Source organism: Urocampus carinirostris, chromosome 2, assembly GCF_059441175.1.
Source record: "Urocampus carinirostris isolate Australia breed hairy pipefish chromosome 2, RoL_Ucar_1.0, whole genome shotgun sequence".
Classification (NCBI taxonomy): Eukaryota; Metazoa; Chordata; class Actinopteri; order Syngnathiformes; family Syngnathidae; genus Urocampus; species Urocampus carinirostris.
Window position 1 is genome coordinate 4,919,729 of NC_142350.1, and position 23,380 is coordinate 4,943,108.

Below are 23,380 nucleotides of genomic sequence, written 5' to 3' on the forward strand. Positions count from 1 at the left end.
CATAAGCCAGTTTTTCCCAACCTTTTTGGAGCCAAGGCACACAATCCTAAGGCATGCCATACATCGAAAATGTTTGATTAAATCCATGTTTTCGGTACTGTTTCTAAATTGATCGAGTTTTTTTCAAGAACTATCTGTGGTCATCACGGCTCAGATGATACAGGTTATCAATTTTGGTTTATTTTTGCTATTATTTTAGATCTGACTATATTTGTAACCTGTTTTTGACATCAAATGAGAACAAAAAATGCACACACAAGTCGGGTTCAATTTTCAACATTTTTTTTTTCAGCATTTTGTCTTTTTTCTCCGTTTGGTTCCAAAATAAAGATCACACAATCGTTGGGAGACAATCTACAACAGGAGTTACAAAAAATAGTTGCCCAGGCAAGTAAGCATACACAGGTTTTCTGTTAACTATACACATATGGTTACAAGGTGTGCACGTGAGTAGTAAATTTACACAAAGCGGCCTTTTTTTTTTCCTTTTTTGTTTAACTTCACCCCCAAAAAAGTGACCCCCCCAAAAATGGACAATTATGATACATCACTAAAGAAACACCAAATAAATTCATCTGTACAAGCTGTGTTAACTCCCATCAAAAGCCATTTCTATAAAAAAAAAGTAAAAGGACAAATGAAGCCAGTGGGAGTTTTTTTTAAGTTAAGCAGATAAAAGCATGGTACAATTTTTGTTTGTGTACAAATATGCTGTATAGAGGGCGAAAACAGGAAGTTATTACAATTTACAATATACAACACGAACAAAAAACAAAACGTGAAAATATACACTGAAATGCACAGGTTTTTTTCCATTATACCAAAAAAAGAAAGGGTCGGTAAAGCACTTTTACATTAGAAGGGTTTACAAATGTACAAGTATACAATCAGAAGGAAGCGTGGTCACTACTAGGATACATTATAGATACAAGGTTGACATCCAAAAAACCCTACAAAGTTTTTAATATGTATATATTTATAGATATTTATATATATTCATATGTACTGTATATGCAAAAGATTCTACACCAAGTATACATGTTGATATTTATAGAAGCAAGACCATGAGAAAAAAAAAAAAACCTCCCATGCGAAATCACGCTGTGGCTGGTTAGCGGAGAAATTAAATAGTGGTCGGGAAGTTAAATAAGAAAAAATAGGGAGAGGGGAACACCCCCTATTCAGCAGGCCAAGGAAGGAGGGGGTTACTGGAGGAGTTTCCATGGAAACAGAAGAGTTAGGAGGTGGGGGGATTTCTTCAAGGGTGATGAGGGGTTTTACATGATGCCGTTGGGGGGGCCACAAAGGGGCCCCAAGTCCACGCCGTTCTTCATGTAGTACTTCTCCAGCTTGGCCAGGATGTGTTTGCCGTATGTGTATTTGCGCAGCGTGGAGATGTGTGGTCGAATCTGGGGGAGTGGGGAGGGGGGAGGGGGGGGTGTTGTTAATAAAATCACTAGTAATTTCTGAGAAACTTCCATTTAATTGTGATATGTCTACTGAAGCCGCTCGCTCACCTTGTGCATGACGATCTTTCTCTGGGTGGGCTCGGCCACGTCGATCATCTTCTGCACCACGTAGTTGGCGTACTGGTCCTTCATCATGGTGTATAAGGCACTGTGGGGGCCCTCCGTCAGGCTGCACACCTCGTCGATCAGCACTGCTCGCTCCGCCCGGGATGCGTGCGTCACACACTTTTCCACCACGTTGCTGACAAAAATCACAACAGATTACAAAGACCCTTTGCTATTTCGCACTTTGGTTATCGCTGGTTCACCGCTTCACAGATTTTAAATTGTCATTCATTTCACGTATCGCAGCACGGCAGCGCAGCAATCAGCGCGTGTGTGGCACAGTTCTGAGGTCATGAGATGGAACCTTCCTTTGTGGAGTTTGCATGTTCTCCCCGTGTTTGCATTGGTTTCTTCCAGGCGCTCCGGTTTCCTCCCACATTCCAAAAACATCCATGTCAGATTAGTTGGCTGTTCTGAATTGTCCCTAGGTGTGAATGAGCGAGCGAAGTGTCTGTCCCTGTGTGTCCTGCGACTGGCTGGCAACCAGTTAAAGGTGTCCCATGCCCACTACTCAAATATAGCTGGGATTGCCTCCAACGCCCCCCGACCCTACTAAGGATAAGCTGTGCAGTCACGTCTTGTGCATTGTGTTCTAAGCAGACGGCACACAGCAAATGCTATCACAGTGGCAGGTCAGGGAGGGCTTTGTGTGTTAGGAGGATGTGACTGTGTGCGACTGTGCTAAGCTAGTGTAGGTTGTCAGTCAAACACCCAGTTGAGCGGGCGCACGGGTCAACAAGTCCACCCCCCCCTAAAACAAGCCGCTGAGCACGGCTAAAGCTCAGCTAGTATTTTAGTGGCTTGTTACAGTAAGAAGACATTTTTAATTAAATCTGAGTCTGAGGGACAACATTATCTCAAGGTAAGTTTGGCAATTAGGAAATGTAATAAAGGTACAGCGTTACTTGACGGATTTTCACTTTTTGCGGAGGGTTCTGGTCCCCATGAACTGCAATTAACAGAGGGATTACTGTACAAGTCCCTCCTTATTTTAAAAATAATTTGAGTTTTCTTTGTCCGCTACCTGGCAAACTTATGCTGGCTGAGCCCCAACACGTTTCCTCGAATCTCCGCCACGATCTTGCTCTTGTCTTCGGCTCGGCCGTGCTCCAGCACGTGCTGGATGACGTAGTTGCCATACTGGTCCTGTACAAGAACGCCGGAAAATGTAAAGAAACACTCAGACATGCAAAACAATCCAACAGTGTGACCAACCTGCACTAGTTGCTCTGTGTGCTGGTGCAGCTCCTCCAGGATGGGCAGTGTCTGCTCAGGCAAGCAGTGCTCCAGGATACGCTGGATAACTCTGCAGCCGTACGGGTGAGTGGACAAGGCGAAAACCTGAGCAGAAAGCACAGTTCCATTTACAAGTGCTCATTATCTATTGTACAATTTGTAGAGCTCAAACTGGAAGAAAAAAGACATACATTTATATTTTAGCACACTAAAAATAAGGTGGGGATGAAAAAATGTATATATTTTTTGCAATTTTCCAACGATCTTTTCACATGTTTAAATTAGTAATGCTCTGGTCCAAATGTTTGCACGTCAACATTTGGCTAGGAAATGTTTATGTTAATGTTTACTTCAGTACAAAAGAATAACTCCACAAAAATGGGAATGCAGGGCTGACAAACATTGAGAATCCTCTTTCGGAATTAATGTTTAATGTCATTTCTCACTCTACCAAAACAAACATGTGCACACATACAGTAAGACCTCGGTTATCGCGGTTAATGGGGACCAAAACCACCTGCGATAAGTGAAAATCCGCGAAGTAGAGGCGCACCTTAAAAAAAAAAAAATATATATATATATATTTTATTTATTTTTTTATTATTATTTTTTAGACCCGTTTAATGGGGAGCAAAACCACCCGCAAAAACTGAAAATCTGCTAAGTAGCGAAGCCTCTTCAAAAAAAAAAAAAAAATCTCATCTCATCTGCACCGCTTATCCTTATTATTCGCGAGCGAGCCCCTAACCCACGGCGCGGGTACTTTCGGGCGTGATACGCACGACACCGCGACAAGCCGAGCGGGTCGGGCGCTCCGCGCGGAGGCCAGCCTGTCGGCAGCGCAGAATCCCCCCGCATGAGGGGGGGGGGGAGGATTCTGTACGGGAGTCGGATTTGGGCACAACACCGGGAAACGAGAACGGGTCCGGACCAGTGTGTGAAGTGCCTCCATTTTAAAGACTAGGGTCGTCGGCCGAGGGGGATTCCCGCAAAAAGCGAAAATCTGCAAAGTAGCGACGCCTCTTCAAAAAAAACAAACAAAAAAAAAACATTACAGACCGCGAAGCTCTAAATCCGCTAACGTCGAACCGCAAAGTAGCGAGGTCCCACTGTATACCATATACACATATAAAATGGCACCCCTGCAGCGAAAGCGGTTCCACATCAGGACGAGGGAGCACTCCTCCTGGACTCAACTGAGGTGAGGAGGACCCTAAGAAGGGTCAACACACGGAAGGCTCCAGGCCCTGACAACATTCCAGGGCGGGTCCTTAGGGAGTGCGCCGATCAGCTGGCTTGTGTCCTAACAGACATTTTCAACCCCTCGCTAGACCAAGCCACAGTACCATCATGCTTCAAGATTGCCATCATCATCCCCGGATCTCGTCAGTGAACGATTACCGGCCCGTTGCACTGACTCCAATCATAATGAAGTGCTTTGAGAGACTGGTTAAAGAGCACATCACATCCAGTCTCCCCTCCTCACTCGACCCCTTTCAGTTTGCCTACCGGACAAACCGCTCCTCCGGGGATGCCATGTCCTCTGCGCTTCACCTGAGCCTGACATACCTAGAGGAGAAGAACACCCATGTGCGGATGCTGTTCCTGGACTTCAATTCAGCATTCAACACCATCATCCCACAACACCTGGTAGACAAACTGAGACTCCTGGGCTTCAACACCCCCCTGCGGAACTGGCTGCTGGACTTCCTCACTGACAGACCCCAGTCAGTGCGGATTGGTCAGAACATCTCCGATGTCATCACCCTCAGCACGGGCTCCCCCCCAAGGCTGTGTCCTAAGCCCCCTGCTGTTCACCCTGATGACACACGACTGCGTCCCCAGGTCAGCCACAAACCACATCGGGAAGTTTGCGGACGACACAACAGTGGTCCAGTGGGCCTCATCAGGGGCGACGACGACCTGGCCTACAGAGAGGAGGTGGAGCAGTTGGTGGGCTGGTGCAGAGACAACAGCCTGGTCCTGAATGTTGACAAGACCAAAGCGATCCTAATCGACTTCAGGAAAAAACAGCCCAACCATGCCCCACTTCTCATCAACAATAAGGCTGTGGAGGTTGTCAGCAGCACCAAGTTCTTAGGGGTGCACATCACAAACAAACTCACCTGGACCGTGAACACTGCATCACTGGTGGAGAGGGCACAGCAGCGCCTGTACTTCCTGCGGAGGATGAGGAGAGCCCACCTGCCCCCACCCACCCTCATCACATTTTACAGGGGCACCATAGAGAGCATCCTGACCAGCTGTATCTCTGTGTGGTGTGGAGGCTGCAGTGCCTCGGACTGGGGTAGTGTGAGGAGGGTGGTGAGGACAGCAGAGAAAATCATCGGGACTTCTCTCCCCTCCATTCAGGACATTGGCCAGAAGCGCTGCCTATCCCGAGCCAAGAACATCATTAGGGACCCCTCTCACCCCCATCATGGACTGTTCACTCTGCTAGCCTCTGGGAAGAGGTACTGCAGTGTGCGGTGCAGGACCACCAGGTTCTGCAATAGTTTTGTCCCCCTGGCCATTAGACTGTAGTAAGTCTACACTGCTGCTAATCTGTACATCTGTTTGTCTGTTTTCTTTTTTTTTTGCACTACTAGTTCTTTATACCTAGCCACTCCTTTGCACATCTGTTCTCCTCTGCACTATCGTACTACAGTGTTACTGTTACTGTATAGTGACTTGTTTACCTGACTGCCCATTTTGCACATCTGGTTAGCTCCTACTCTTGCACTCTGCACTATTGTATAATACTATACATAGCCATAATTAATTAGTATATTATTCATACTTCAATACTCCAACTCAATACAACATTTTATTTATATCTGTACATTCAAGGAAACTGTGCAGGTCAGATATATCGACATTTCATTCTGTATACACGTGTACTAGAATGACAATAAAGTATATCTGAATCTGATATACAGAAAGAACAAAAATGACACATGCAGGAACAAGAGTCAGAAATATTAATTACAGCACTCAAACACAGTCCCTTTGTCTCTCAGTTTTCGTTATTAGCAGGCAAAGCTAACGTTACTACTTATTCCTGTGGCTTAGGTCACTATGGCAACACAACGCACAAACTTGCAGTGAGACAACTACCTGTCCCTTGAAGGCGTCAATGATGAAGTGCAGCGCGTGCGGCTGCACACACTCGATGCACTTTTGCACAACGTGGTTGCCGTTCTGGTCCTTGACGCACTTGAGCACGTGGCCGTCCAGCTCGCGCACCATCTCGCTCTACCAGGGAAAAAAAAGACATGTCATTGGTGAGAAATGAAACGGTCATTCCGAGCTAGAGTTGAAATGTGGCCGAACCGAACAGCCGCTTGGAAAAAAGCAACGTATGGGCTTCCCTTAGAGAATAGACAGATACATGGTGGGTCTTACAACAAAACCAAAAGTGACTTTTAGTACCGTATATACCCGCATAAGCCTGCATTGCATATAAGCACCCCTTTAAAACTGCTTTAAAATTGCCACGTACAAAAAGAAACATCAAGTATTGATAAAGCCTGTAAATAGACAGCGAAAATAATTTAATCATTGAGTTAATAATCTGGTAAAAAGCTAAAAGTATAACATTTTAAAACCATTTACTGAACACTCCAGCAGCACATCAATGGCATACACACGTACACCATTTTCGTCTTTTGCAACAATTTCATTGTTCGACTCGTTCGGCAACATTTTCTACTTTCCCTTTTTGTTATCACTTTCTTGTGAGCCATTCTATCTATCTATCTACCCTGGTCATATCCCTCGAGTGGGGTGACCGACAGCAAGACAAACACATACAAAAATAAATACAATTAAAAAAAAGGGAAAAAGTATTGTTTTTTGTTTTTTTTCCGGTGTCTATAACCCGGTGCACATTATAGACACCGGAAAATATGGTGAATGGAATTGGAAATGCATAGTAAAAACTAAATAATACTGCATACGGTAACTGTTTTGCCTTTGAGAAACAGAGTGGTATTTCCGGTGCACCTAATAGTGCGCATCATACGGTAGATTTGCAAGCCAAGTAGAACACAATAAAGTCCTTGGCTGTTACTCAACTTCCCTGGTTTGTGGTCAGATATTTTTTCTGGATATATAACAAGATTCTTAAAAGCCTGAATCAATAATTTTATGTATTGTGTGTATAATTACCAAGCATGGTACTCACAATGACCTGCTGATCAGACGGGATGAACTCCAGTGCCTTCTGGATGACTCTGCATCCGTACATCTGCAGTGCCAGTGACAGGACGTGACCCCGGATACGCTCGGCCAGCGCCAGCTTCTGATCCAGACTGCCGAACTGCACACAAAATAAAGGTTTATAATCCCCCAAAGATATAAATTCCAAAACAAGACCACAAACTCTGGTGCATACTTCAAAGAACTTCTGGATGACGTAATTTCCAAAGACGTCCACCATGAGCTGGTAGGCAGCCTGTAGGATTTCACTGAAGACCAGCTGACGTTCGGCCGGGCTGGCTCTCTCCAACTTCAGCTGGATGAACCTAAGTCACATGATCATACAGGGTTCATACACCTTTTTCATGGCCCATTCAAGCACATTCAAGGACTTTCTAAGCCAATTTTCTAATTCCTCCAACATCATTACAAAGAAAATATCCAGTGTGAATGTATTTTTCAGATTCACAATTATATCTGCCATTTACATATGTGATTTCTTTATCTTGAGTGTGAATTTATCAAAATATATCTTTTTTTTAGATCTTGGGTAAATTGCGAATATATTTAAAGATCTGCACGATACAGTGTGTAAATAGTTTTGATGCAAATCTCTTTCTATAAAGGTGTTTGGTAAAACGACGATATTATGCAGCTTACATTTTCGATTGCAGGAAGTTGTTCTCGTTACAATTTACCACTAAGAAACACTACCTTATTCTTTGCGTGACCCATAATAAATGTCTATAATTGATGCGCAATCATTTAACCAATACACATTTAACGGTGCCCTGTTTAGGTGTACCATGCACCTGTCATCGGCTCTTCATAGGACAATGCACTACAAACTAAGGACAGCTACAAAAAGCACAAGGGGGGGAAATGCAAAGTCAAGGGAAGCCTCCAGAGAGCAGCGTCTGCGTCATTTTTAAGCAGACTTGTGAAACATGGAAACAAATTTACTATTATCTATTACAGTTGAATACTCTCATTTGGTAATGTCATCTCAAGGTAAGTTTGCATTTCACTATGTTTAAGTTCTCCCAAAAAACAAAAACAGAAATGCAAGAGGTTTTTTTCCTAAATTTTGCAGGCCCAGTACGAACCCTGATCATAACTTAGCTTAGCATGCTGCTAACATTACAGCTAGAGGGGAAGAGTGGTCTCAAATCTTTGCTGAACCTAATGTCAGATAAGTGAAGGGGAGGCTAATGATGGATGACCAAAAAATGTCTGGAACGAACAGATGGAACATGATGGAAGAGCACAAAATTGAAACACATGGCAGAAAACAAGTCAAGGTAATAAAACAGGGGAAAAAAATAAAATCTTCAAATAGGACAACATGAATTAAAAACGTTCTACTGTCGCAAAATCCTAACCTGCTACCGTGCTGGTCCTGACTGAACTCCATGATGTGCCCGGCAATATCTCGCAGCTGCAGGTTTGGGTAGCGGTTGTTGCGGAAGTCTTCCAGCAAGCGGCTGCGACCCGACGGCATCACGTCCGACATGCCGTAGCGTAGCCGCGACGACGGGAACAGTTGGCTGCTGGGAGAGAAAAGTGACGAGCCCGAACTGGCAGCGCTGCGGTACTTGGCCTCAGCGCCCGGAGCGGCAGAGATGAAGCGCCCGCTGCCGTTGGTCAGGCCCCCTGGCGGAAGCATTTCCAGTACAGGTTTAAATTGGCCTGCAAAGAGATCATTTAATATCTGCTACCCACCCAAATTGAGGTTAGACGAGGAGCTGTGGTTGGAGAGTGAGGGAGGTGGCGTGAGCGAGTGGGAGGGTCCCTGATTGGGCAGCGGCATGCCAACCGGACCAGGAGAGGGGCTGAAGCCCAGTGTGCCATTGTAAAAACCGCTGTGGCCAATTGGCGTGAGACTGGAGGGGTTGCGCTTGTAAAGCTCGCTATTCCCTGTCAGGGAGTCGCGCCGCGAACCGCTCCCGCCACTTGAATTGGCCACTAAAGGGAGGCAGAGACCAAAGAGCTTTTGTTAGAATACATATTGGATGTTCAAAGATTGTTTTATGACATTTCAGAATTTTCAACGTTTCCAGTTTGTATGTAAATGTTATTATCTGTCATCTAGGGGAGGTAAACTCAAAGGTTCCCGGTGTCACAACAGACAAAATTCAGGTGTTAAAATTACCGTGTTTTCCGGATTATAAGGCGCAACCCTCCCCCAAAAAAGTCTTTTGTCATACAGTGTTCATTTTACCTCTGAAAAGTGATGGGTCCCGGGGACTCGCATGCTCAAAAATCTATGGGTCCCAACAGATACCTATGGGTCTCCAAAATTTAGTGTTATCGGGGTTGAAATTGTAAATCGGTGACAAATATATAATAAAAATCTATTTATTCATTCAGTTTTAATCATCAAATTATTAATTCATTTTCTGCATCAAATTATTGTTGGTAATATACCGCTTAAAGGGACAACCACAAACCTGTCTTTTTTCATTTTCTCCTTTTATACTTCATTTTTTTCTTAACTTATTCATACAAAATCATAATTCGTAATATAATGCATCAAATCAAGTGAGCCATTTGAGAGCCGGCTCTCTTTAATGAGTTGAGCCGAAAAAGCCAGTTTTCTAAAAAAAGATGGACTTTTCACTACACAACTCGAGATCGGCGTGCAGACGAAAACTCGAACCGCAAGACCAAAACAACATCTGCCGGTACTGCCTGACGAAAAGTTTGGAGTGCGGTAAATCTTTGTTTACAAAAAATTTAATCAGGTAATAATGACAATTTTGTGTCAAAGTTGCGTCCCGGGGACGCACGCTGATTTGAGACTATGCGTCCCCAGCAAAAATGATGCGTCTAGGACGCAGGGACGCAGGCAAACGAGAACACTGGTCGTATACTTTTCGCAATGGACTATTAGGCAAATGGAATGAAAACTACAATGAGAGCAACCGCATTTAAACATACGAGTGCAATGATTAATTGGTCGATGAATGTCACCGACCAAAATTGCAAAACATTGTATACAACGGGAATCAAATCCGGATCTTAGCAGTGAGCATGCTGAAACGTAAGCACTAGACCACTAGTGATACAGATGACATACTAAAAAACATTTTATTTTATTTTATTATCACAATATTTTTACTCACGAAGCCAGAGAAGAATGTTAGATTGAACAAAACAGAAAGTCATTCTGAAAAATATGAATAAACACAAAAAAGCACGACAAGAAGCAAAACTGCTCCAACCTGCAGTACCAAAGCCTCCCAACGTGGCCCCCAGAGTGGCGCCGAGTGAGGAGGAGCCTTGCTGGCTGAAGCCCAGGGAAGCAGACCCCGGGCCGGGCTGGCCGGAGCCCTGCGAGAAGAGCGAAGAGCTTTGCGAAGATGAACTGAGTGACGAGGAGCCGTAAAAAGAGCTTCCGCCTAAGGGGCCCCCGCCTCCTTGCTGCTGGGGCTGCTGGGACGTCATGGCACGAAAGGCGCCATTGGCACTGCCGCCCAGGCCGCCGTTGGCACCTCCCGCTGAAGCTGCTGCAGCAGCAACTGAAAAGTAGTACAGGTGTAATTATTTCTCTCGGTCCATAAAACTGACAAGAAAAATTGTGCCTAATTGACAGCAACTTACCTGCTTGCGCTGCAGACGGCGAGAGTATGACAGATGCGGGGGCCATGAGGCGGACGGGGCCGCTGCGAGCTCCAGTGTTGACCACCAGGGCGCCCGTCTGGTCGTAGTAGGCTGCAGGGGCCAAGACCGGATAACCTGGTAGGGGGAGGAAAAAACACAGATTAAGGACCAATTCCATCACTGCAAAAATACTCAACAATCAGTTCACTGAACTTACCAGGCACTCCAGCCGCAAGCCCCTGCCCGAAGGCAAGGGCAGAGTTGACAGCTGCCGTAGCAACCAGCTGCTCGTTCTGCTGTCCTTGTTGCCCTTGGCTGGGTGTCAACGGACGTTGATTACCTCCTGCACGCATCACCTTAAAGGACAACAAAAATACATAAATTACTTTGCAAGGACCCTGAAAGAATATCAGGACTGACCTGCTGCTGGTTCTGCTGGCCCTGGTTCGCCGCCTGCTGATTGGCTGAGTTGTTGGCAGCAGCTGCTTGCTGCTGAAATAGATTGGCGGGGTAAACGCCCCAAGGAGTGACGCCGTAGTATTGAGGAGGCATCACTGCTGGACCTGCAAACACAAGTTTAGAGAGGTCTTACTTTTTAAATGTCTACGGAGCCCTAAAAAAAGTGTAAAAAAAATAAAAAATAAAAATAAACTGACCGAGAGTCGCTGCTGCTGCTAGCCCCGCCGCATAGGGGTCGGTACCTGGTGGGGCAGCACTGATGATGTACGGATTGGGGACAAAAGCGGGGGCCAGACCTGTTGGTAACAGGTGCAACATAAGGACCACGTCTTATTTTCTTGCACAATAACAGAAGGAAAAGTTTTAATTTCCCCACCAATGTGAGGCTGCTGCGCTGCCGCCAAGGCGTACTGCTGTTGCTGGGCAGCTGTGAGCTGCTGCACGGCCAGAGCATTGTTTCTCTGAAAGAGCTACAGAGAAGAAAAAAAATGGCTAAATTGATTTTATGACACAAAAAAAACTAGGAATGCTGAATGTAGCACAACACTTTGATTTCAAGATTTTTTTCTGACATAACATTTAATCCCTGATTACAGCAACATTAAGGCCTGCGTGGCAGCATTATGTTAATGTTAGCTGAGGTTCAAAATGCAAAGTTAATATAGTATGGTTAAAAAAATAATTACCGACCAAACCAGTGACGACATAATTTTCCTAACAACTTTTTTATCAACTGATAAATCATAACATTAAAATAATTTCCAAGTATAAGTTTGTTGTTTATCAGGCAAACAATTTTGCTCATTATTACCAATTATCTTTCCCCATTTATTTATTTTTTTCAATAAATATTGCAAGTGAATTAAGAAAAAATGAATAACTTGCAGTGCAGAAAAATAATTTGTTACAATACAAATCAAGGAACATAAGTAAAAAACACCAATATAAGAAATAAGAAAAAAATATATATCAGCTGACTCTCAAAGCCCTACCTGCTGCTGGTTGGCGTAATCGAAGAGTCCCACGGTGGGCGCTGAGTCCATGGGCATCTGTGAGTTGTAGTCAAACTGCAGCGGCTCCATCACAGACTCCATCGGGTCCATGGCCACGCCGCCCTGGTCCACACCCGGGAAATCCTCAGGCGGTTTGGGGCCTCCGCCAGCACCCAGGGGCGTCAACCCGTCCACTCCCACTGGACCGCCCAGAAGATCTCCTTCCGGGCCAGGAGGTTGCATGTTGCCAGGTGGGCGACTGAAGAAAAAGGCCGTAAATGAGCGATGGTCAAAACAGTTTCCTGGAAAAAAAAGGATGCGAGCAAGATGTACCCAAACTCTTTGACATCGACGTCCAGGCCGTTCTGCACCGGCAGCCCGTTGGGGTTGATGACATCATTGATGACATCGGCCTCCACCTCTGCCAGCTCCTTCAACTTTTCCGCCTCAAATGTGGAATTTGGCTTTTCTCGCTTGTCCTCCACCACCTCGACATCCCGCTGGCCCTGTGCCAAACATGAGGAAGGATTGAGAAATCCTGCTAAAAATGGGGGGGGTGCAGGACTTAGTCTGGAGAGGGAGTGGTGCTTGTTTGACCACACCCAAAAAAAATCTAGTACAATTGTACCTCTACTACGCTAAGGAGGCAGAGCACTCTTGTTTGCACAGTGTTTTGTTTAGATTTTGCCTACATGCAGTGCATAATGAAGACACAAAGTGGAGCAGACCTTCAAGTGACCCAGTGAAAATATATCTAACACAGGTGAGGAGACAGGCGAAGAGAGACTGACTCAAGAGACAAACAAACGTCTCCTCCCAAAAACCAGGACCAGGAAATTTGACAAAGCAGATGTAGCACTTAGCTTCACTGCTAGCACGGTGGCTCTATGTGCTTCCCACGTTAAAAATGTTGGCAGCACACAGCCTGAAGCCGAATAAATCAAGCTGTCAGGCAAAGACACGCCACAATCCCGCTGAAAAAAAAAATCTGTGTGCCAAAAAAAGGGCGAAGATTTGAAATGAACGTGGGTGACATGCTCCTGCCATAATCGAACAATGAAGGTTTTGTCCTCACAAATATTATGTGATCACTTAAAAAAAAATTTGATCAAAAAAGCGCAGAAAGGGTTAAATCACATTCTTTCTTGAAGCTTGGTCGCATTGGACAAATGTATTGGCAATGCCTTTCCCTCATTTCACGCGAGACTTTTGCTTTGATATGATTTGGTTCTCACTAATGCCAAACCCAAACATGATGTTCTTGGTGCCAACAAATATACCGCTTAGTGCAAGCACTGTTGGCATCGTATAATTGAGCAGGAGCAGAGATTAGCTTGTTACTGCTTTAAAAAGCTGTCCATTGCAAAATCTGCTCATTCAATGCATTTTTTTTTAATTTTGTACTCTTGAGTTAATGTTGCTGATCAGTTTGAATGAATTATATTTTTGTGATTTTATATCATTTCAGGCAGCACGGCGGAGCAGTGGTTAGCGCGTGTGCAGCACAGTTCTGAGGTCATGAGATTTAACCTCCTGTGTAGAGTTTGCATGTTCTCCCCGTGCTTGCGTGGGTTTCCTCCAGGCACTCCGGTTTCCTCTCACATTCCAAAAACATGCATGTCAGGTTAATTGGCCGGTCCAAATTGTCCCTAGGTGTGAATGAGCGAGTGAATTGTCTGTCCCTGTGTGCCCTGCGACTGACTGGCAACCAGATCAGGGTGTCCCCACCCCACTGCCCGAAGATAGCTGGGATGGGCTCCAGCACCCCCGCAACCCTACTGAGGATAAGCGGTTCAGATAATGGATGGATATATAATTTCATTTTTCAGTAACATATGGTTTGAAAAAAGTCAAAAATGTTTATAGTTTGAGTTTATGTTTTTTTAAATTTTAGATACAACTTAATTATTTTAATAGGCGGGGCGTGACAGAAAACAATTGAGAAGTAGTGTACTAGACACTTTTTTGTATTGCCGGAGTTAATCAATGTTTTCACTTGCAGGAGACAAATATTAAAAGTAATCTCAAATTCTTAAACATGCAAAAAAAGAGGAAATAGTATATATTTTTGCAGAACGAAGTATTTCATCAGTATATCACAACTATTTCCGGGATAATGCATCTTAGCGATGACGTGTCTCGGCATAGGCATTCTGAACTGTGACGTCATCATAGTAAAACCAGCAAGCTTGCAAATTAGTCACCGTAATTATTTACGTGTTAATTAGTCGAAGAGGTTGTGAGTGTTTCAAGCAGTTTTGGTAGTTTTGGTGGAGAATGCTTAAGAGTTGTGTCGCAAATGCATGCAATAATAACGGTCATGGATATGCGATCATCCAGACATCAAGCGCTCGGTGCCACGACCACTCGGGAGTGTTTATTAGCCACGGACTGCTATGTCAACAAGACCCAGCGGCCTACAAAGCAGCGAAGCAGAGTGGCAAGACAGCGGCGTGACCGCCGGACGAGGAAGCGAGGTTGTCGGGCCGGGCTAACAGCTAGGCTAAAGGCTAAACCCTGCAAAGCGCCTCTCCCATCCATTTTCCTCTCCAACGTTCGCTCTAAAAACAATAAACTGGACCATTTAACAACTGGAAGTGGCATCGAACCGCGAGATGGCGAACTGCTGCGCTAAAATTCTGACGAAGACATGGTTAATCTTATCTATCCCGGCTGACGTTCAAAGAAACTGTGCGGGTCAGATGTATCGACATTTCGTTCTGTATACACGTGTACACGAATAACAATAAAGTAAATCTGAATCTGAATGGTCTTTTAAAACTAATTGCAAATACACTAAAAACTAAAAAATGCAGTTCAACAGGGAATAAACAAGATTTATATATTTGCAGTGCAACAGCTACAATTAACAACAGTAATCTGGCTTTGGTATGGCCCATTCCCAACTGTGTATTCCTGACAGACGAGCAAATTGCGCTTAATAACAAAAACTTGCAAAATTACCTTCATGAAAAAGGGATTAAAACTAGTAAATAAATGGAACATTATCTTAGAAAATGGGTCTTGAACACAAACTTTTCAAGTTTGCCCTCATCACTCGCCTCAACCAATGGTTTGAATTGATACGGCTGTACATCTATTTCTCTGGTTCGAAAACAGTTTTTGTCTGTAGACCTGTCACGGACATTCTTTCCTCATAATCGTCCATAAAATCAGGGTCAGAGAAATTTTGTTCATTATAATCGCTGTCCGTTTCTGAGCTTGTCTTACACGTTGTGGTAAAGGATTTTGCCATTTTGAAAGTGTAGTGTTACTTCAATGACGTCACAGCTCTACAGGAAACAAGCAAGATGGGTCAACTTTGAACCCAATTTCCCAAATCCCCGGCGTGTGAAATCTTTTGCAACATAGTTCCATAAATGTAGGGATGACCACTACACGTTCTGTGCCTAATTGAAAAATTCTGCTTGGGAATACTTTTAAAAACAAGATAAAATCCCTGCGACTCACATAAGGTCCTTTCCGTAGACAGGGGTCCAGCTTTTCAGCAGGCGAGGAGGATAACACGTACTCCACCATGCTAACGCCGAGGCCGCCGCTCTCTGATCGCGGCGACATGACGGAGCCCACGCCCACTTCGCTGCCGCCGTGAAAGCCCTGACCGGGTCGACGCGACACCATGATTGGCTGAGACACTGAGTGGTCTGTGAAAAGGAGAAGGCAAGATTAAATGGCTAAATAAAACATTGCAGTACCATGACAGTGAATCAAGGGCAGATGATCAGTTAACAACTTCCATTTCAAATCTGAATTTCCAGTTTAGACAGTATTGGTATGAAATTAGAGCACTTAATCTGTTTAACCCCGTTGGAACGTTGATAAACAAAGCCGTGTCTTTATAATGTCCCCAGTCACTGAAATGTGCCATGCCATTTATCATTGGACAGCTAATACTCTTGGGATTCAAGATATACTCATCAGAAAAACATCACTATCAGCCTGAAACAAGATACCCGGATGGGATATCTCACCTAAAAGCTCTGGGAACTTCTACTCATGACACGATTCCCCGAAAATATAGTCTGGTCACATTCACGAGAGTCTAGTGAATCCAACCGTGTAAAATATTTACTCCAATACACACAATAATGCTGACAAATTAAAACAAGAAATACGCCTAAAAGCAAGTCTGCTTCTTTCAAAGCTTCTTTTTGTAATTAGTTTGTTTGACTCCAAAACTCCCCTTTAAAAAAAATGGACCCGTCAGATTATCTTTAATAATTCCGCTATCCTCTGACATTTTGATTGACACCACATTTGACCAATTACAACCTTTTTTTACAGTCCTTAGGCTGTGACAACGTATGAGGTCCTGTTTTGACAAAAAAAAAAAAAACATGACCGATTCAGCCTAAAAAATATTTAGCCAATATTGACAGACACAAACGGATTGACACATTTGTTAGCCAATACAAGTTCCAGCGTAAATATGTACACATTTATTGTGTGTATTCAAATCAGAGCCGAAAGTAAACATGCGCTAATCCAAAGGGATTGGTCGCGACGCGAAAGTTTGCAAAATTATGGATTCGCTTCTAGAAAGAGAAGTTAAACATTTACAACTCTTTCACAATGTCTAAAAATTGGCCAAGGTAAAATACACAAATGTAGGGTTTTAAGGACTGTGAACTGGTTGTCTCCAAACGGCCACTTTTAGAAATGCCTAGACCTACCATGAAGAAAATTAGTAAAATACCATTTTTAGTTTTTCAGATTGTGATCAAATTTGCTAATTTAAGCTTCAAGATATTGTCTCACCTATTTTACAGCAGAGATCCTCATGCCACACTCTTTTGCAGGTATTTGATTGCATAAATAGATAAATAAATAAATAAATAAAATAAAAAATTAAAAACAATCAAGCGAGAACAAAGACCTTTCTATTTCTGTGTTTCAACTCAATGTTAGTAGCACTTGCAGTGATTTTTTTTTCAATTTAGACAAAGAAAACAAAACCGTCCATATTCTTTTAACCGTTCAAGAACAGCATTCAAATCACTTTGGGTACGTCTTGGAATGGATTTTAGGCGAGTTTTACAGAAACGGTAAGGGGTTTACAACGAACGCATTACAAAATACAAGAATAAAATATGGCGTGATAAGAAGGAATAGTTACTAAAAGCCGCCTTAATATGTTGCCATTGTCTTCGCCCTTTTTACTTAACCTCACATTACATAAGTAAATACACTTCCCAAAAAGTGAACACCAAATTATTTTGATGAAAATGGGATGCAAAGATATCTCCACCTGTAGCCCCCCAAGCGCTGTTCTGCCACTGATCCAGGAATATCCCCTTTGGCCCATCCTTCCCAGAGTCATCCGTCTCCCAGAACTTCTTGCCGGTAAGCAGTTGCTGCAGGTGGAAGAAAAAGACTAAGTTATATCTTTGTGACAATACAAGAACCTGCTGGATATATCTTATAGGGTTAAATTAAGAGCGCCGTTAATTCAATACACGCATCGCATTGTCACCTCAAAAATAAAAACATTTATAAAGTGACATTTTGAAATGAAATCTGTATATTTCATCTGTTTGTAACATTCTACCGAAAAGTGTCCAAAAGAATATTTTATTTGCAATACGTATATATTACAAAGAACGATAAAAGTCTTTGGTTAGATTATATATCGTTTACTCAAGTTGAGAATTCATTTGAAAGTAGACAAGCTTCAATATAACCATCTTAAAACTGCCAGCCCGCTTTTATTCTTTCCCCGGATCTTGTTATTCTGGAAAGACAAAGGCCAGCTCCACACATCCCTTCTAAACTTTCCACCCATTTCCATTAGCTGTGGATTTCCTGTTAGTCAAGTCTGCGGTTAACCAGAGTTTGGCCGAGGTGCCAAGGCCATCATTTAAAACAACCTATTACATTCAGCGTATGAATTTGTTTGGCTTTTCTCGAAGCTTTTCAACTTTTGCAAAAAAAAAAAAGTCATCTGGTCTCACCTCTCCCATGGCACGACCCTCTAATGCCAGGGCCTGGAAGTCGTGGTTCAACTCGTCCATGGAGCGCACCTGAAAAAGAATATCAGGAACGTAGTTAGAGAAATGGGTCCGATATGAATGAACTACATATGAAATTGATGACTTTATGCATTCTTATTCTGAAACCACAAACCTGACTGTCGTGGATGTTGTCCCCAGTGGGCCAGCGGTGTTTTCCAGGCTGCTCGCCATGCTGCCGCTGAAAAAAGTAGTCTACCATGGCATCATCCTGGGAACGGCCGGCACTTGCTACTCCCTGAGTTTGACATAATAAAATCTCAGGTTTATCTCTGTGAGAATCCACACCATAAAAGAATACACAATTAAACAGACGTTTGCTCCAATTAATTTTACCTGCTGACTGGGAGGTGCAGCCTGGGGGCTCTGCCCGGCAGGAGGGACATGTCCTCCGCTGCTCAGCACCACAGGCATGCTGCTGGGAAAAGTAGTTCTATGGTGAGGGCTGAAGGAATCCTGCCAGAGTACTGCTTTCCTCTTCAGCACGCACTGCTCATTCCACCACAGCCTGAACAGGGGAGAAACAAAATCAGCATTACACCGTGACATTACCACGAGAATACTAAGAAGCACATACATAGATTGGCATTGCTACGCTTATCATTGAAAGCTTTAAAACAGGTAATAACATTGGAGACACATGGTCCAAACATTAATATCAAGGTTTGTTTGTTTGTTTTTAGCACTGACATAGAGAATGTTATGAACTTCTCATTTCACAAACAGAATGAGTAAAATGATTACAGTCAGACTCTATTACAAAGAGAAATGAGCGAGACATTTGGTAATGGTAGTGCGAACGTTTAAGTGTATATGAAAACCGCAACTACACGATGAAGAAATAAGGGTTTGATAATTCTTACATTGGAGCAGGTAGTAATTGGTTATCACATGGGCATGGGGGGGTGGGGGGGTGGGGGTGTAACTGTTGCAATTTTAAAATAAAATAATTAATGACATCCGAAAGAAAATGTTAATACAAATTACGACAATAGCATCAAATAGATAAAAACAAGCAATGTATAATGTATGCTCTGTTCATTACAGAGCGAGGTTGGATTATAGAATTGGTGTTTACGGAGTAAAGAAAAATACCAACAAAAGAAAATTCAGGACTGTCCTACTCATCTAATTTTTTTTAAACAAACACAACACCTGTAATCTGAATTAATCCCAAAGACATGGAAAAATCTATCAAGATAGTTCACTATCTGACCTTTTTTTGACTTGGTAGTTGTGTAAGAAGCTCTCACCCTTTAGAAGTCCAAGCACCTGCGTACAGTATGCAAACATTTTTTTCTGGACAAATGACACGAATTTGTATTTAAAAAAAAAATGGATCGAAACATTTACATATGCATTAAAGATTTAGTGCAGGGGTCAACAACACGGTTCCTGTGGGGACCATGTAAGCTCCTAGGAACACCCAGGTAGCCAGCAGACTGGTTATAAAAAGCTTTTCTATGAAATGATCTGCATTTATATAGCGCTTTTCAAGTCAATGACTTCCCAAAGCGCTTTACAGTGTGCTTCACATTTCCCAATAGCGGCCCTGTATTGCAGCCATGTAAGACGCTAACCTGCTTATTGGGGGTATTAGGGGTTCAGTGTCTTACCCAAGGACACTTCGACATGTAACACGGGCAAGCCGGGATTCGAACTGGGATCCCTTGATCCCAAGACGAGCGCTCTACCTCCTGAGCTACTGCCGCCCAGAATTTTTTTTACCTGGCAGGATAAATCATTAACATAATTAGTGTCTTCAAATTTATGACCCATTCTTCCAAACGATTGAGAGTTAGTCATTTTTTAATATCACGGATGTCATGCTGAATATTTATTCATTGCCCTCCTTTTAATATACAGTTTTTACCTGCTGCTTTATTCATGTCATTCCAAGGTAGCCTTCCTGCCATAAGTCACTGAACATTTCCCTTACAATTTTAAAACACTTACTGATCATTATCTGTGACGAATTCCTTAACTACTAGGGTCGTAGGGGCACCATTTCCTGTGGCGTGTCTTGGGCAAGTACAGCCTGGTGGCGCCCATCCCTCTCCAGGCAATAATAAGGTTACCGCATGTATGTAACACGCAGTTTTTGATTACCAAAAAACAATAACTCAAAGTTCCCGTGCACGTTAGATATGAGGTTTTACAGTCGTAAATTACTGTATTTGTGCAATTATTGATCAGTGGAAAGCTATCACTGACTACATTGCAAAACACTGGATGCAATGGGAATCGAAACAGAGTCGTAGATCACCGATGATATAGATGAAATTCAGAAACAAATTGTATTTTATCTCATGTTCACAATACTTTTATTCACAGTAGCAGAGACCAATGTTAGACAGGAGAAGACAAATCTTTGGTGTAGCTGATGATAAATCGAACTTTGAAACACATTAAATACAATGTGCATTTTATGTTGATATTGTGTTAATAGTTTACGTTGTCAATATGTTATTTTAATAATGGCTGTAAGAATTCATCAACGTTTGTCACTTTCAGAGCTTAGTCTGATCTCTAAAAAAGTAGAACAAAATGTTGTACCCATTTTTTAATCAAAATTAGGGGGGCGCGTTATACACAAATAAATATGGTATATCACTCAGTGTCCTCACACAGAGCAAATTTTTCACAGGCTATTTTAATCCCACTTCTAATACGTAAAAACCAGTAATAACATACTAACTTAGTAACAGCTTAGTGATAACAAGTTATTTTAAAAACGCACATGAAGCAGGTAGCACTTGCTCTACTCAATTACGCTCCAAAAAAGTTTTTCACCCCCAATTTAGAATCCGTATCTGCTCATTTGAAAGAAATGCCATTTAAAAATATACCTCTGACCCTTAGTTAATAATCAACTCACATACTGAGACTTTTTTTATAATCATCACCCTGAAGTCTTTCTGAAAGATTTTTTTTTACTTTAGTTTGTGACTTTTTATTTAGGCACAGCACAATAAATCCATCAATCACTAACAAAAGGAAACAAACTATTTGAATAAAACATCTGTGCAATATAATAATACAATCCTTAATATGTGCCCAAAGGGAGTAGGCTGAACATAGCCGAAGCTTTTACATGCCTACGAGTTTTTCCCCTTTCAGGGAAAGCATTGAAAATCAAAACTACAGAACCAGAGGATAAATTATAAAACAAAGTATTGACATTTCAAACATACAATAGTATAGCTAGTGACTCCTATAACACAATACTCTAAGAAACTCTTGATATATAATTGTTCCATAAATAACTTTTCAGGTGGCACAATGGCTTTTCAATGTTATGTGAAAATACTGAAACTGGAAGTTATAGATTTCACTGATATGATGAATGTCTCCTTTGTAGAGAAACTGTTGAGTATATGGAATAGAATAGAATATACTTTTATTATCAGTGTTACAAAATGGGTTGAATATATTGTGACAATGAAATTGGACGTGGCACTCCAGTTCATATTTTACTGAGAGAATTAAAAAAAACTGACAAAAGATAATTTACACAATATTTACACAAGAAAGTGTGGGCATGTAGAGGCAGAAGATAATTACATTGGGTGTTTTGTTGGAATATTGGTGCCCACTTGCTTTATATACGTATAATATGGATGTAATTTCACTTTATCTTCATGTTGGATTTTATAAACAGATTGTGGGTATGTTCTTTATACTCAGCATTATCTTATTAACTTATTCTGTAACCAAAAAAAAGCCTTTTTTTATTGCTCTTTAAGAATTTCCCCCAAATCTCTATACAATAACTTAAATAAGGCAAAAATAATGAATGTCACCTTATGTGAAGGTTTTTGGATAAAATATGTCTGCATCTACTCTTCACTACAATGACATTCTTAGCTTTTTATGAGCACTTACTCCATCACCTACACAAGCTGATTAGCTCAAAAACAAAATGTCTGTCACAATGATAATTCTCTTGCAATTCTTGCAGTCCGGCAGATGGATGCAGGTCAGGTCAACCCCCCCCCCCCCCATCATGCAAGGGTCAACCTGGCTGTTAGACCCCCCCCTCCTCTCTTTACCTTTTCCCCTTTAATCTGTTCATTTTTTGTGTGTTAAATAGGGTTAATTTCAGTGCCTTTAGTGCACTACGACATCTTATTAAAATTATAGCATATAAACAATACACACCCACTCTTCACCAAAAACAACACCAGATTGATCATTACCCAAACGAACAAAACCACGACACAAAGTCAAGTTTTTTGTGACGGGGACACCCGGAAATCCAACACATAACATGCTCTCTACACCCGGAAACAAGCAAGGGGGCAGCGAGTCCATATCATGAATTCACCACCGGGGTGTGACAAAACAGGTTAGCCCCAACCACCCCTCACTTAAGACCACCTCATCAACCCCCACGCCACCCCGCCCCCGGAACATGACACAACAAAAGCGGCACCGAAAATCGATGACCGGTTTGAGATAAAGAATTGTCGTCGGTGTCTAGCAACAATAACACGGTCTTCCCCCACCCCTTCTCACGCCCCCTCCTCCTCATCTACCAAACATAAACGCCGGCGCGTTATCTTACCAACGAACCGGTTTCTCTTTGCCGGCGAGTGCTAACAAAGGCCCCCGCGCGCTGTCTGGACCGGAAGACCGAAACAACGGGAGGAGAACGGCGGTAGTGGGGGAGGAGGAAGAATCAGCTTTGGCTCACAAAAGACGCTCATTTATCCGCGTCATGGCGACAATATCCACGTCGTTGCGTGGCAGAGAGATTTGCCGAGGCACCGCGAACACCCGCCGGGTATGACTCACCGGCGGAGGGGGTTGATGGAAGCGGATTGGGGCCCCAGTTTCTCTGCGACGCCCCAGGATTTCAGTCCGACAACATGGCGGCTCGGTGGAGGAGTATGAGTGCGCGGTGCATGATGGGAAGGGAAAGAGAGCGTGCGCTTCATTGCGCCAAGCGCTTTCTTTGTTTGGTCACCTGCTGCATTTGAGAGCCTCGTTCAACTGATATTCGTGATTTCTTTTCCTTCCGAAAAAGACACACTTCGCAATAAAAAATTTTTTTTTGGGTGGAGGGTTGTCGCCAAGGTAACCAGGTACCTGGCAGCCATGGCAACGCGCTGCCTTCAATGTCATTCGGGCCTCTGAAAAGCAAAGCCTAAAACCAACCACTTGAGGGCTGCCGCAAAGCGCGTGGCGGTGACATAATGCCGCCACGCTGTCACCATGGTAACAGCGTTCATTAAGTACGTGTTCTCTTTTTTCCTTTTTGAATCAAAACTTCACATGAAATTAT

General features: G+C 42.9%; 1 protein-coding gene across 3 annotated transcripts; it reads right to left on the reverse strand.

Moving 5' to 3' along the window:
• Positions 1-265: 265 nt before the first annotated feature.
• On the reverse strand, positions 266-23,048 carry pum1 (pumilio RNA-binding family member 1). Of its 3 annotated transcripts, XM_088328508.1 has the most exons (23): positions 22,891-23,048; positions 18,430-18,601; positions 18,209-18,331; positions 18,037-18,105; positions 17,334-17,439; positions 15,536-15,729; positions 12,398-12,570; positions 12,065-12,323; positions 11,449-11,542; positions 11,270-11,368; positions 11,034-11,176; positions 10,831-10,969; positions 10,614-10,748; positions 10,235-10,531; positions 8,733-8,975; positions 8,393-8,663; positions 7,207-7,336; positions 6,997-7,131; positions 5,928-6,065; positions 2,790-2,915; positions 2,599-2,720; positions 1,518-1,710; positions 266-1,409 (listed from the first exon to the last, which is right to left on the reverse strand). In XM_088328508.1, exons 1-23 carry the CDS (start codon positions 23,031-23,033, stop codon positions 1,278-1,280), a joined length of 3,636 nt encoding a protein of 1,211 aa, XP_088184634.1. In that variant the 5' UTR covers positions 23,034-23,048; the 3' UTR covers positions 266-1,277. The 3 variants fall into 3 exon arrangements, with proteins under 3 accessions (XP_088184634.1, XP_088184633.1, XP_088184635.1); XM_088328507.1 differs by having other exon boundaries at positions 2,599-2,915; XM_088328509.1 differs by lacking the exon at positions 22,891-23,048 and adding an exon at positions 22,661-22,856 and having other exon boundaries at positions 2,599-2,915.
• Between the last annotated feature and the right edge of the window lie 332 nt (positions 23,049-23,380).